Genomic DNA, 15,737 nt, shown 5'->3' on the forward strand with positions numbered 1-15,737 from the left:
TGAGGTAGCATAAGACGACAGAGAATGACTGGCCCCAAGTCAGATTCACCACTGTGTGGGGCTTTGAACCCAGAACTCCCAGATCCTAGCCAGCACTCTATCCATACCACTGCATTGCCTCTCACTATATAATTGCAAACTACTGATATTGTTACATCAGTGAAAATAAGAATCACCCATGACATAACATTTCTATACCAAACTCTTCAATTTGTCAAAAATGCCAAATGCTGATACAGAGCTCCATCAACTGGCTACAATTAATGGCAGCTCCACACTGTATATAGCATGTGTGATCACCGTGGGCAGGTAGATGTTTCCATGAGAATCATGCCTTTTGTACTTCATGAGTGTACACCCTTCATCTGGGATCTTTTGTTGTGTCAAGGTTCCCAGATGAACATACGTGAAAATTTAGAGTTGTATGTACATGGGTGTATGAGGTCTGCGCTTTGGTATGTGGCAATACCAGTGCATCAAACTCAAGGAGCAGGGCCAGTGTGCACAGTACTGATCCTCCCCACATATAGCGTGTACATTTTGTTTTGTGTGTATGCAATTTTTAACATCTGTACAGGGCTAAAATACATGTATCAAAATTCCAGTTCTTTCAAGATGGAGAGTTGCATAAGGGGGGTTGTATTATTTCAGAAGAGAGTGGAACTACTTCTTTACATGAGTGATAAAAATGTGCAATTCACTGCCTGGGTAGTTAGTGATGGCCACGAACACAGACAGCTTTAAAAAGGGGGATTAGACAGATTCATGGAGGACACAACCATCAGGGGCTACTAGCCCATGCTGACTAAAGGGAACCTCCGACATTCAGAAGTAGTAAACCTCTGAATACCATTGGCCATAGGGTTGCCAGGTCCCTGTTCGCCACTGGCAAGAGGCTTCTGGGGCAGAGCCTGAGGAGGGCGGGGTTTGGGGAGGGGAGGGACTTCAATGCCATAGAGTCCAATTGCCAAAGTGGCCATTTTCTCCACGGGAACTGATCTCTATCGGCTGGAGATCAGTTGTAATAGCGGGAGATCTCCAGCTAGTACCTGGAGGTTGGTAACCCAAGCTGGCCAGCAGGCAACCTCAGAGGAAGGCCTCGGCCTCTATGCCTTGTTGTTGGCCCTCCAGAGTAACTGGTTGGCCACTGTGTGAGACAGGATGCTGGACTAGATGGACCACTGCTCTCATCCAGGAGGGCTCTTATGACTTTATGGAGAATTCATTTCTGATATCTTATCAGCCCATTCCTGAAAGAGGGGCGAATCCCCTCAGGAGGCGGCTTGACCAAGCCGTTGGCGTAAGTACATGTAATCGCATGATTACACGTACTTACACTGGCAGGGAGGCCAGGGTCGCGTCTCGCCCCTCTGCCGGCACGTCCTCTCCGTGGCACTGGCCATGGCGTAGAGAGGCCACGCCGGCACAGGGGGGCGGGACAGGGGCAAGATGGGGGGAGCCACCGGCTAGGTGGCTCCCTAACCAGTTTCGGCCCAGTACGCCGGTGCTGGGAACGGCAGTGCTGCACCTGCTTTTTAGCAGGCGCAGCCTTGCTGTTCCCTATGGGGCAAAAAGCCCTGCTTGAAGGGAAACAGCTTTTTTCCCTTCAACGGCGTAGGAGAAATGGCTTAGGAAGAGGCGCCACTGCTCCTCTTCCCCGCCGTTCCCCTACGCCGTCAGCTCAGGAATGGTCTGTATATCTGCACCTTTTGAAACCCTCATCAATAGTAATAGAAGGGGAGAAAGGGGGGTATAGACGATTTAATTAGTCCATTTTAAATCACTCATGACAAAATGTTTGCTAAACTGAAAAAGAATGAATGCCTTTACTGGGGATGCTGTGTGAAACTATGGTTGGTTGTTTTGTTTTTCCTTGTATGCGTATGTTGCACCCACTGCTTTGGAAGATCGCACACATTTTCACATATAATTCTGAAAGAGATGCGATGTGAAATGTGTTCTTCAGAGGGTGAGAACTTGAGGGCTGCCCTTTCATACGATGAAAGGGTTTTCACTTAACATTTGTTTCACTGCTTCAGATGTATTCTGCAAAAAAAAAAATTAAAAAAAAGTTTAAGAGGAGAAAATGACAACGGTGAAATTCGAGAATAGACGGAATTGTCTGTGTACTCGAGTCCAAGCAGTAGGAAGCTTTTGTCAAGCTGTTGACAAACCTATTTTCTTCCCTGAGATCAAACACCATGAAGAAAAGAAGCTTTAAAAATATGTTTCTCAATGAATGTTTATTGTTAGGAGACATGATTCTCTGTTTGCTGAGATAAGATCTATGGTAGTTTTGGACAGCGTTTGAGGTTTCTGTAAAAGGAAGGATTTCAACAGAATGGAAATGTTTTGGTATTTTGCTCTTACCTTGGGATTTTCTGTCCTCTAAATAATTTTTGTCCTCTGAAGAGAAATACTGCCTCATTGTTTCAACGGACCTGTTCCCTCACTATTAACAAGTTTCCTTAGGCACCATTGGTAAGGGGAAGTTGGCTCAACTCCTTTTAGAATTCTTTGAGCAGTCAACCAGCATGTAGGGAAAAAGTAGCTTTTTCTCTAACCTGACCTCTGCTGGCAAGTCATTCTTTTTGATGATGACCTTGTTTTCTAAATGGTTATAAATTAGGATGTCAGAGCTCTAGGCTACCACCATTCAGCAATTTGGAAAGGTTTGCAGTCAGTTTTGGATTTTCTATCCAAATAATTTCTCATAATCCTCAAAGTTTGCTGATGCAGTTTCCACATCAGGAGCCGTTACAGTTAAATGCGAGAATATTTTAATTAATAAATAAACAAAAAGAAAGGCTAACAGAACTATTCATATTGTTAGGGTACTTCCCGGTCCCTACAGTCCTGAAACTTGATGTACACATAAATCAACATACCCTTATTGTTAGAGTGATCTGAACATATATATTCATATAGTTCATCAAAAGAGGAGAAGAAGAGTTGGGTTTTATATGCCGACTTTCTCTACTACTTAAGGAAGAATCAAACCAACTTACAATCACCTTCCCTCCCCCACGACACCCTGTGAGGTAGGTGGGGCTGAGAGAGTGTGACTAGCCCAAGGTCACCCAGCTGGCTTCATATGTAGGAGTGGGGAAACAAATCCAGTTCGCCAGATTAGCATCCACCACTCATGTGGAGGAGCAGGGAATCAAACCCAGTTCTCCAGATCAGAGTCCACTGCTCCAAACTACCACTCTTAACTGCTACACCATGCTGGCTCAATTCTGACTCTGGGGAACCTCACTGCTACAGCACACTGGCTCCCAAAGTGCACCTCAAAAGGGTTCATCTAGTTGCTAACCACCCAAGAAGCTGCAATTTGGCAAAAAGATCAACCCAGAGTACTAAGAAAGTGCAAAAAGGGGACATTTTTACAGTAAATATGCAAAATATGGGACACAAAGTTGGTCTCGCAGCAGAAGTCCTGGAAACTCATAGGACAGTGTGTTGGGGTTTGTGGATGCCCTCACCTCTTCAATCTTGCATTTACGGAAATCATTTCTACCAGCCACCAAGATCAATACACAGAGCTTGCATAATGCAAGCTCCATTTACTAACAGATGCTCTGTGCAAAGAAATAAATGAAACTGCCTTAAATCCTCCAAACAATGATTTAACACTGGCAGCAGACAAGGCAGTGCAGGGGGTTGTAGCCACCAATCAAGGGAGGTGAGGCCCCAGACTCTTCTGTGCAGGTGTTTCAAGGTTGTGGAACCAGCTGGCAGCTTGATTGGTACCAAGCAAGTGTGTGCCAGCTGACTGGCCGATTATGCTTTTCATGCGCTGTTGACATCACTGGTTTGTGGTTGTACAATAGGGTCGCCACCCTCCAGATATCTTGCTATTACAACTGATCTTCAGCCGATAGAGATCAGTTCACCTGGAGAAAATGCCTCTTTGGCCATTGGACTCTATGGCATCGAAATCCCTCCCCTCCCCAAACCCCACCCTCCTCAGGCTCCACCCAAAAAATCTCCAGGTATTTCCCAACCCAGAGCTGGCAACTCTATTGTACAGGGCATTGCTATCAATTTAGCAGCTGCATTACTGCATGGTGCTTGTCCAACCACCAGTATCTCTACTGCCACCTTGCCATACCTGCTGGTCAGAGTGTAAGCCCCCTCCACTGCTGCTTAGTGCCCATGTCTGAATATTGCCCACTATGGCTTGTCTTTCATTACAAAGGCATTCCAGATGCATCCTCTTTTCTCTCTTAATCAGCCTTATTCATTATATTCTGTGCCCTTTGCTCCAGGGCCTTGTCTGATCTCTGTTATGATAAGAACTGTATTGACAACGAGAGGCAATACATCTCAAAAGGACAAAATTACTAAGACAGACTAAAGGATGATGGAAAGAAACAGTGTGGCTTGACCAAGGTCACAGAGTTTGCCTTTAGCAAAAAAACAAAACAAAAAAAGTATGTAACTCTTACATTCCAAGACAATTTTTGCACATTTAAATTTGCAGTAACAATTAGAACTGTCAAGTTATTAAAACTTCATGCAGCCAAGGCATGGGGAAGCAGCATTTCAATTTCTAATGCATAAAATGGCCTTGGTATATTGGATCTCTCTACTGTGTGACCTTTATCACTATGAATCATTTACTAGTGCTTGCATGAGAAGTGTCTTATTACTTTGTACTTTTTGTTAGTATTTCAAGTCTCGCCTGGGAGACTCACCGGAATGGTGACATCATAGAATTTGGGGTGGATGCTAGAACATCTCGTGACATGGTGACAACACTTTATTTATTTATGTCATTTATAGACCACCTTTCTCACTTGGACTCAAGACAGATTACTAGGGTTGCCAACCTCCAGGTACTCACTGGAGATCTGCTATTACAACTGATGTCCAGCTGATAGAGATCAGTTCACCTGGAGAAAATGGCCGCCTTGGCAATTGGACTCTATGGCATTGAAGTCCCTCCCCTCCCCAAACCCTGCCCTCCTCAGGCTCCACCTCAAAAACCTCCCGATGGTGGTGAAGAAAGACCTGGCGACCCTACAGATTACACAGAGTGAGCCAATACAATCAAAAGGATGGGGTATTCGATAAACAATACAATAGGATTAGGGTTGTAGAACCAAGCAGAAATCAAAAAACAGAATGGAAGCAAAGCATAAGCATAGAGCCAGTGTGATGTAGTGGTTAAGAACAGTGGTTTGGAATGGTGGAGTCTGATCTGGTGATTGTAAGCCGGTTTGAGTCTCCCTTAAGTGGTAGAGAAAGTCGGCATATAAAAACCAACTCCTCCTCCTCCTCCTCCTCCTCCTCCTCCTCCTCCTCCTCCTCTTCTTCTTCTTCTTCGCATGACACATTAATTGATACCAACATTGCATGTTAGGGTCCTAATTTTAGTAAACGAAACACAGTAGTATAGACCACAGTCCCTAACATAATTTATCTGATTAACTTTGTGAATTATTTAGTCCAGAGCAACTCTATTGCCTGCATAGAAAAGCTGTCTTGAGTACTTAAGTTTTGCACAGTTTGTGGAAAGTGAGAGAGAGTGAGAGCCTTCTTGACCTCCTCAGTCACTCCGTTCCATAAGGTGGGGGCCACAGCAGAGAAGGAACATGCATGGACATTTGTTGTTTGACTCATTTGCAGGTTGGCATCTGCAGAAGACCTTTCAGAAGAGTGAAGCTGTCATGGTTATACTTCTTTTGTGGCCAGAAATGATCTCACGACATCACAAGATACTATTCTATACCTTGTATTTTCCTCCTACTGCTCGCCAGAGCGAGGGTAGGCAGCAGATGACTGGAATTCCTCCACCCCTGCCTGGGAAATGGCAACCCTATGAATCATATGAATATGCATGCAACTTGCTGGGCCCTTAGGGTTGCCAACTTCCAGGTGGTGGCTAGAACTCTCCTGCTATTACAGCTGATCTCCAGCCAATAGGGATCAGTTCACCTGGAGAAAATGGCAGCTTTGGGAATTGGACTCTATGGCATTGAAGTCCCTTCCGTTTCCAAACCCCACCCTCCTCAGGCTCCGCCCAAAAAAACCTCTCACTGGTGGTGAAGAAGGACCTGGCAACCCTATGGGCACTCAAGGTCCACCCCTTCTAGGAGGGGCTGCTTACCTCATCGCTGGTCCATGAAACTTATTGTCCAAGCTTCTCTTGCCTGTGGGAAAGGGAAAGAGTGGGTTGACAGTGCATTAATTGGGAAGTTCTTCACCATCTGGGACTAAAATCTGACCCAGAAAGAACTTGGAAGGATGAACAGTATGAGCTGTGCAAATTCATATTCTGACTCTCCTATTTCAGCAGCGTTGCTGTTTCTCATTTCTGAAAAATCTTTGGTAGGAGGACTCTCTAGAAACTGCCAGTTCATTCATTCATTTATTCATTCATTTATTCATTCATTTCATTCATTCATTCATTCATTCAATTTATATCCCACCCTTAGGGCTGCAAACAGGTGGTGAAGAGGGACCTGGCAACCCTACCCACCCTCCATCCCCAGCCAAAGCAGGGCTCAGGGCGGCTCATATCATCAACAATACAATAAAACCATATACAATAAACTTTAAAATTTCTAAAATTGGATTCCAATTCTGAACAATCAGTTAATTAAAACAGATGGCTCCCAAGTTAGCCAAGTAGATATTTATATCCTAATCAAAGGCAAGCTTTCCTCTGCAGAATGACCAATAAACTAAATAGAAGCTAATGCGTTTGCCACTCACATGTAAAGCATACCAGGTTTCTGCCTTCTAAGGTGCATTAAAAAGTGGAGGCAAACCATGCTTGATCTAGAGCAAATTCTTTATATCACTTCATACCGGAAGACATAAGTTATTTCTGGCTAGCTTACATTGCGTGTACAATTTTGGTTTTTATTGGCCAGTAGCTGCTCTGCATATCACTACTGGCAATTAATATCTAGACTAGCAACAAGGTACTAATTATGCAGCAATAAACATAGCTTATGAGCAAATTGCTCCTGATATAAAACTGTATTTGGTGATATTAAGTGAAGTTTCTGGGGGAAACGGCAAATATATACAGTGACAAGGGGCAGGGCGAAATATGGTTTCTTTTAATAGTTTTTTTTTCATTGAGCATTTATTCATTTAAGAGTGCTTCCTCTCCGACTGTACATTTTTGGGTTTGGTGCAATGCAGGAAAAAATATTTTTTGACATATTTATTCTTGTAATGGTTATTCATTCAAGAGTTTTGCAAAACATCTCTGTGTTTTACAGTTTGGGGGCAGAGAGAGATTCATTCTTTGGACTGGTTTATTCTTAGAACATTTACTCATTTAAGTTGGGCTTCAGTCTACAAGACTATTACCAACCATCCTCTAGCAAGGTGCTCATTGCTGTCTGAGTCATAAACAAGACCATCAGCTTAGATGTGTCAGAGCAGGGCTTTACTCTAAATCAGCAAAATGACAAATGAATGAATAAGGCACAAGCCTCCCATGCGCTCAAGAGAGAGGCTATGTTTTCATCAGCTTGAGAGTAAAGAGCACACAGAGTCAATGTGGATATTTTAGAAGAAGAAGAAGAAGAAGAAGAAGAAGAAGAAGAAGAAGAAGAAGAAGAAGAGATGTTTTTTATATGCCAATTTTCTCTGCCTTTTAAGGAGAATCAAACCGGTTTACAATTTCCTTCCCTTCCTCTCCCTGCAACAGACACCTTATGAGGCAGATGAGGCTGAGAGAGCTTGAACAGAGCTGTGACTAGGCCAAGGCCACCCAGCTGGCTTCCTGTGTAGGAGTGGGGAAACTAAGCCGGTTCACCAGATCAGAGTCTGCCACTCATGTGGAGGAGTGGGGAATAAAACCCGGTTCTCCAGATTAGAGTCCACCACTCCTAACCACTCCACCACGCTGGCTCTCCACATTTTATCACATTCCCATTATCTGCAAATAGGATTGCCAATTCCAGGTTGGAGAATTCCTGGAGACTTGGAGGTCAAGCCTAGAGAGGACTCATACACTCATGGAGAATAGGATTTGAAACACAAGGACATGGCTGTCACAAGGGTGTTGGAGTGCAATACAGGGCTAGGGTTGCCATTTTCCTGTGGAGGATGGGGAATTTCCCATTCCCAAAGAGCCCTTCCTGATGCCACAAAAGAAACACAGAAGGGGAGTAAATGAAGGAAAGCACCTGTGGGGGAGAGAGGAAGAAGGAGAAATGTAAATAAAAAGAAGGAAAGGCAGAAGAGAGGATGGACCCACAAGCCTGAGTGTTTACCGGTCCACCTGATCCTCCAATGGCTGCAGCTGCTCTTGCAGCCATGGAAACCCCATTCATTTGAGTGGGGGCAGCCAGTAACGAACCCTGGCTTATAGTGGCCCCACCCACTTTCTGATAAGCTTGGCAGGTACCAAGGGAAGTACTGGTAAGCACCGTGGCACCCAATGGCACTACATTGAGAAACCCTGGCATAGATCATAAGAACAAAAGGCCCATCAAGTCCAGACCAAGGCCCATCAAGTCCAGCAGTCTGTTCACACAGTGGCCAACCACATGCCTCTAGGAACCGCACAAACAAGACAACAGCAGCAGCAGCATCCTGCCTGTGTTCCAAAGCACCTAATATAATAGGTATCCTGGAGAGAATAAGTGTGCATCATGACTAGTATAACTACAGTCAACACCACAGTCATTAAATGCAGTGGAATAGCATCAGGTAAACTGTTGGGTAGGACTGAATTGGCTGGGGCAGAACCACTCCGTAAAGACTTGTGGTCATTATGCAGCCAACTATTTATTATGGCAGGGCTGTGGCTCAGTGGTAGAACATCTTTTTTCCCTACAGAAGGATCCAAGTTTGGTTTCCGGCATATCCACTGATAATAATTAGGTAGTAAGAAAGCCTAAAGTCCCTAGAGAACTACTGCCAGTCAGAATAGATAATATTGACCTTGATAGACCAACAATCTGATTCTATATAAGTAATACTCATGTGTTATACTATAAATCCTACATTCATAATATTTAGCAGGGAACTTTACACATGTGAGCTTGGAATGGATTCTTCTTCATTGGCAAATCAAAGCTTACCACTGCACCCATGAAAGCAATTTTTTGCCATTTGCTTATCTCAAAAATCAAAATTTTAGCAAGAAGTGTCGTTCCTACAGGTCCAGCTGCAAAATTTGTGACTCATCAGTTTAAAAATACAGCTCTCCATCCATGTACAGGGCTTGTTTGTTGATTGGTCAACCCGAACCCTGAAAAATCCACTGGACAGGTTGCATGTACCAAGTTTAATGATACATCTGCATGTTGCCTCTGTTCACACGATGTGGTAACCATAAGTATCGGGAGGGTAGTGCTGCCTTTTGTTATGTATGGTTGGTAGGCTCCCAGTATGTGTGGCTGTAACATCTGAAATGGACTCGTAAGGCCAAAAAAATGTCTCAGTACCCTGGTTGTCCACCATAGAACTGCAGTTGCCTTGGTGGTCACAATTTCTGCAGGCCAGCCAATCAGCTTCCAAGGCAGTTCAGCCTTAAGGATGCCAGCCTCCTGGTGGGACCTGGGGATCCCCTGAAACTGCAGCTCATCTCCAGACTACATAGATCAGTTACCCTGGAGAAAATGGATGCTTTGGTGGATGGACTCTATAGCATTGTACCCCACTGAGGTCCCTGTCCTCTCCAGGCTCCATCCCCAAATCCCTGGAGTTTCCCAACCTCGATCTGGCAACCCTCCCCGCACATCCCCCGCCAGTGACCAGGGGGGACTTGGCAACCGTATTCAGCCTTCATTCAAATTTGGTAGATAAAATAGGGAAAGGGGCTTATTTTCAATTTTGACAGGTTTTTAAAACACATTTTCAAATCCACATAGACATATTGAAGGTATATAGTCTAAATACTGCTCCTCCATTTCTACTCTTGTTGTTGGAATTCATGGGCTTTGCTACAGGATTCCTCAAAACAAGAGTCACAAACACGCCGGCTGAAGCTTTGATAGTACCACCTCCCTTATTCTCTCGCTTTCATTATTTTTATTTTTGACCCGATTCACCCAGGGCGTATCATCTTCTTGGCAAGGCGATTCCTTTTGGGAAAACATCACTGGTTTGGACGGTCTGATTTGTCTCTTTCTCTCTCTTTTTTGTTCACAGTTCCAAAGACAGCTCCGGCGAATGTAAGTGGCAGAAGTGGAAGACGGCATGAATTAGTAATAGCGTGGGAGGTAAGGGATCCTTTTGATTAAAGGCCTCATTTCATGTCGTCTTCTTTGAGGGCAGGGGAAGGAAGGGGGTCTGCGCTGAGGTTTCCCCACAGCCGAGCTTGTCAAGGTTGGAACACAAAAGATCGTTTTCTTAAAATGTGTGTTAAATCCTCCCCAAGGTTCGCGGTGCAGCGTGAAGGGTAAGGTGCTTCACAAAAAGAATGTCCTATTCATTATGTTTTTGTTTTATCCGGAGCTTAATTTGAACCTGAGCTTGGCACGACACTGTCTTCTTGGCAGCTGCCTGCATAGATTTAAACGTCGATGTGAGGAAGGAACTTCATGTTAGATCGGGGATTTCTGTAGGGAAGGTTTTTGTTTTTACACAGTATAACTGCAGAAGATGCAAGTAGAGGGAGGATGAGGTGAGGGTGGAAAGGGGGCTTCTTAACCCTTTCTCCTTGGGCTGTAGGGTTGCCAACCTCCAGATACTGGGTGGGGAGAGTTCTTAGGAATGTGTACAACAAAAAATTGATGCATGTTTAAACTTGCCCAGTGTACTAATACCACACATTTTGTCAAGCTCTGCTGCCTTGGAAGAGGGTAGTCTGTGTTGGGTTTTGCTTAGGGTTGTGCAAAAAAAAAAATCGGTAGAAAAAATTTAAAGGCTGGAATCTTCTATCTGCAAAGTGTGTTCGCCATGACTAAGCCATGGTCCTTTCCCTGAGAGCTTCAAATATTCAGCAGGCAAGCTCAGGCTGAAGAAAGGTGGTCCTTCTGGCAGCGTCCCAACTAAGGTTGCCATCCTGAGGCAGGCCACCATCAAGAGATTTATGATGCAGGGGGGCCCTCTCCTTACCTTGTGATGTCACCGGCAACTCAGTGACACCACTTCTAGCATGACCTGGAAGTGATGTCATCGCAAAGGAGCAATGCTCTAGCATTCGCCCCAAACTCTAGAGTTTGAGACGAATGCTACAATATCGCCCCTACGTGTGACATCACTTCCAGCTCATGCTGGAAGTGATGTCACTGTGTTGCTGGCAACAACAATTCCCACCTCCAGCAAGCTCACCCAAGTGACAGTGGGGAAAGGGGGCTGCCAGGAAGAGGTCTCCCACCAGTCTGGGAGACCTGTCAGCCCTAGTCCCAACATGAGCAATTCTGTACTCTTCCAGTATTGGGCAGTTGTAAGAACCGCTGTGTTTAAACCATATTTTCTCTTAATCCTGCTAACCGAGAGCATTTCACAGATTGTCTCTCATTTCCTTGGCCACACCCGACCCAAAGAGTAACCGAATTCATCTTTCTTTAGCCAGTCTCCGAAGAGTTTCAGAATGGAGAAGGATTCGGTTACATAGTGGCTTTCAAGCCCAACGAGGCAAGGGGCTGGAAGGAAAAAATGGTAACCTCGTCTGACGCCTCCAAGTTCATCTACAGAGATGAGAGCGTGCCACCACTAACTCCATTTGAAGTGAAAGTTGGTGCTTATAACAACAAAGGAGACGGGCCCTTCAGTCCTATTGTTATTATCCATTCTGCGGAGGGAGGTGAGTCTGCGTAGCTTTACCTTCTATTGTGTTGTGTTAAAGACAACTTTGATTCTAAGTGTGCTTGCTTAGAAACAACACAGGTCAATAAGTAGGGTTGCCAGCCTCCAGGTGGCGCTTAGACACGTTGAAGAATGTACAGAAAAGTAGAACTAATGACTAAATGGAAACTGTTCAAACAATGCTTATAACAATAAATGTATAACCGAACCATGATTGTGTATATTGGTTTTATCACAATGTGCAATATAGATGCTCTTAGAGAATCTTGAGGGGAGGGGCTGTGGCTCAGTGGTAGAGCATCTGCTTGGCATGCAGACGGTCCCAAGTTCAACCCCCGATATCTCAAGTTAAAGGGACTAGGCAAGTAGGTGATTTGAAAGACCTCAGCCTGAGAACCTTGACAGCTGCTGCCAGTCTGAGTAGACAATACTGACTTTGATGGATCAAGGATCTGAGTCAGTATAAGGCAGCTTCGTGGGTTCATGCATTCAACCACACTTGTTGTTATGCACGGTTACAACACATAACACACTAGTATATCAAAAGGGTCTTTTACTGGAACCCCTTCTCTTCGTTAGTTGGTCTCACCATTATTTTTTCTACGTGCTTCTACTTCCAATTTAGGATGTTTGTATAGTGCTAGAACCTATTGGGTTACCACTTGTACACTTAGGGACTTTGTCAATGTCATTTGCAGTTTGCAAAGTTCTTTGCTATGTTGTTGGTGGTATAATTTTGATATACTTGGGTGTTATGTGTTGTAACCTTGCATAACAGCAAGTGTGATTCTCTAAGAGAATATATACTGCGTGTTGTGATAAAATCAATATACACAATCGTGGTTTGGTTATACATTTATTGTCATAAGCATTGTTTGAACAATTTCCGTTTAGTCATTAGTGCTACTTTTCTGTACAACCTCCAGGTGGTGGCTGGAGACGTCCCTCTATTACAACTGATCTCCAGGCGATGGAGATCAGTTCACCTGGAGAAAATGGCTGCTTTGGCCATTGGACTCTATGGCATTGAAGTCCCCTCCCCTCCTCAAACCCCGCCCTCCTCAGGCTCCGACCCAAAAACCTCCCGCTGGTGGGGAAGAGGGGACCTGGAAACCCTAGCTTCACTTGCTAAATTTTTGTATGTTAGGCTGCTGCTAAAAGCGAAGGAGCAGGACCAATAAAGGTAGAAACCCAACCCACCTCTCTGATTGTTGTCTCTGAGAAGAGCGATTGATTTGCCAGTAATCTCTCCCCCTTCACCTGTGTGCTGTAGTTTTTCTTTATTATCCCGAGCAGTAACTTTCACCTGTGATCCTCTAAAATCTGCACTACAGCCACCTACTCTGATTTGTTTTTCAACTGAATTGTACTGAGGAGCATATTAAACTCCTCTTTGATTAGTACCACTATCCCCGTGGGAAGCAGTCCTGGTAATCCATAACCAAGGCATATTTTTCCCTCATTCCACACACACCCCGTTATTTTGAAAGCTCCAGCAGGCCTGCCACTTTATTACAAATGGGCCATCTATATTCATGAACATGGAAATGCCTTTTACATTTTTTAATCTAACAGAGCCTGTTTTCTATCCATCAGCCTGTCCATATCCTACCTCTGCTGTAAGGAAGCCATTGGGGAGATAATTAATATCTCCACAAGCAAAAGGTAGCATCTTCTTTTTGCATACTATGCACCAAGCATTAATTCATTCGCATTCTGTCCAAAGAGACTCTCAGGAGGGGAAGGTGGAGTTTCTAAGCTGGGAAACAGGTTGGGTTGCCAGGTCCCTCTTCGCCACCGGCAGGAGGTTTTTGGAGCAGAGCCTCAGGAGGGCGGGGTTTGGGGAGGGGAGGGGCTTCAATGCCATAGAATTCAGTTGCCAAAGTGGCCATTTTCTCCAGGTGAACTGATCTCTATCAACTGGAGATCAGTTGTAATAGCAGGAGATCTCCAGCTAGTAGCTGAAGGTTGGCAACCCTAAGGAAGCGCCAGACCATTGACCAAATGTCTGAATCTGCTGTTCGATGAAGCCTGCTTAACATGACAGCTTGGTACAGATGACCAAGGTACCTGAGTGGAGCTTTATCCTGAGCTTCAGGATAATTTGATCGTCTTTATGATCAAGCCTGTGATTGAGAGCAGGGAAACGAAATACAAAGAAGCCAGATAAGATGTACGCAGTATGGAGTACATGTAGGGAGGCTAGCCTCCTGGTGCTACTTGGAGTTCCCCTGGAATTACAGCTCCCCCAGACTACAGAGATCAGTTCCCCTGAATAAAATGGATGCTTTGAAGGGCGGACTCTATGGAATTGTACCCCACTGAGGTCCCTGTCCTCCCCAGGTACCACCTCCAAATCTCCAGGAGTTTCCCAAGCTGGATCGGGCAACCCTACCCTTCTATACCCCACTGGTGTCCAGGGGGCACCTGGCAACACTAAGTATATGGGCTGGACCTGAGGTCTCCACCCTGAGCCCAGTGAAACAATCAGACATGAGCGTGGTATGGTGGTTAAGAGTGGTGGTTTAGAGGGATGGTCTCTAATCAGGAGAACCAGGTTTGATTCCCCACTCCTCCATATGAGCAGCAAATGCTGATCTGGTGAACTGAGTTGGTTTCCCCCCTCCTCCACATGAAGTCAACTGGGTGTCCTTGGGCTGGTCACAGCTCTCTTAGAGCTCTCTCAGCCCCACCTACCTCACAGGGTGTCTGTTGCAGGGAGGGGAGGGGAAGTTGATTGTAAGCCGGTTTGAGTCTTCCTTAAGTCACAGAGAAAGTTGGCCTATAAAACCAACTCTTCTTCTCTTCCTCCACTCCTGAGCACAAGACCCCCAATTTGTGTTGCGCCTGCACTGTGCATAGAGAAGGAGCTTCAGCCCCTTCTGTGCCATTCTCCTGACCTGAAATGGTCCTACTGGCCTCTTGGAGAAACCCACATATAGAATCAAAGAAACATTACAAAGTGTTGGGGAGGAGCAAGCAGAAAGAAACTGAGGATTACCCACAAATAGTTCTGAAATTACCTCTCAGAGTGAGACACAACAACAGAAGCTGCTGTCTAGCTGGAGTCAAATAGAACAGGGAAGTGGTCTCAGCTGCACTTATATTTCAATACAGAACAGGACTGAGTTTGATTCCAGACAGGGGACATAACTGGCTTCTCATGATGGGTCAGCGCTGCTGTAGGGGAGAAAGGTTTAGGGGTGGGGGACCTTTCAAATGATATCATGGGTATGAAGAGAATAAGTCACTCTGCAAAGACCTTGAAGCGACCAGAAGTGACACAAAATATTTCAAATGTTTTGTGTGTGTGTGTGTGTGTGTGTGTGTGTATATATATATATATATATATACACACACACACACACACACACACACTCCAATTGGAGTGTGTATATATATATACACACTCCAATTGGACTTTTTCATCAACACAGTTCTGCCAAGACATTTATTGTTAGAAGTTGATACCACAATATTAATAAAAGGTTATGATCATAACACTGGCAACAATTATATGAAAAACTAATGAATCCATCAATCTTATTCTCAGTTTTAGTCAAACAACATGCAGCGTCGGACTGAGTTTTGGACTATTTTATATTATAGTAGATTGAATCGTCCTGTTCCAGTCCAAACCAATAAAAACACAATTTCCATACACTCACAAAATTATAATACAGTTTATTCATAGATATTACATTCACTATCTTTTCCCTTAAAATTTGCATTTTAGTGTCTAATAGCTGTATTACTTCAGTAAATAATTTTGTGCAATACGCATAAAAAGCATTTGTTTCATACATTAAACAAAATACTTGATTTCTATTCCCATGTGGCAGAAAGCTTAGTTTCCATTCTGGGCAATACGTAAACATTTCTGTCTGGTGAATTCCATGAAAGAGAAATGATTTCAACATTTATAGAAAACTGCCACCCAACATTTTGTGTAGATTGCAAATTATTTGTCCCACAGCAATCTCCCTGACAAGACGGTAATTGCTTCA

At 44.3% G+C, this 15,737-nt stretch overlaps 1 protein-coding gene across 1 annotated transcript in view; it reads left to right on the plus strand.

Annotated features, from left to right (window-relative positions):
* Positions 1-15,737, plus strand: part of CNTN5 (contactin 5) — a 368,571-nt gene that overhangs the window by 336,669 nt on the left and 16,165 nt on the right. Inside the window, exons 17-18 of the mRNA XM_056858114.1 lie at positions 10,129-10,199; positions 11,494-11,728. Of these exons, the coding sequence (XP_056714092.1) occupies positions 10,129-10,199; positions 11,494-11,728 (306 nt within the window). The remainder of the gene's footprint in view (positions 1-10,128; positions 10,200-11,493; positions 11,729-15,737) is intronic.

Source organism: Euleptes europaea, chromosome 12, assembly GCF_029931775.1.
Source record: "Euleptes europaea isolate rEulEur1 chromosome 12, rEulEur1.hap1, whole genome shotgun sequence".
Classification (NCBI taxonomy): Eukaryota; Metazoa; Chordata; class Lepidosauria; order Squamata; family Sphaerodactylidae; genus Euleptes; species Euleptes europaea.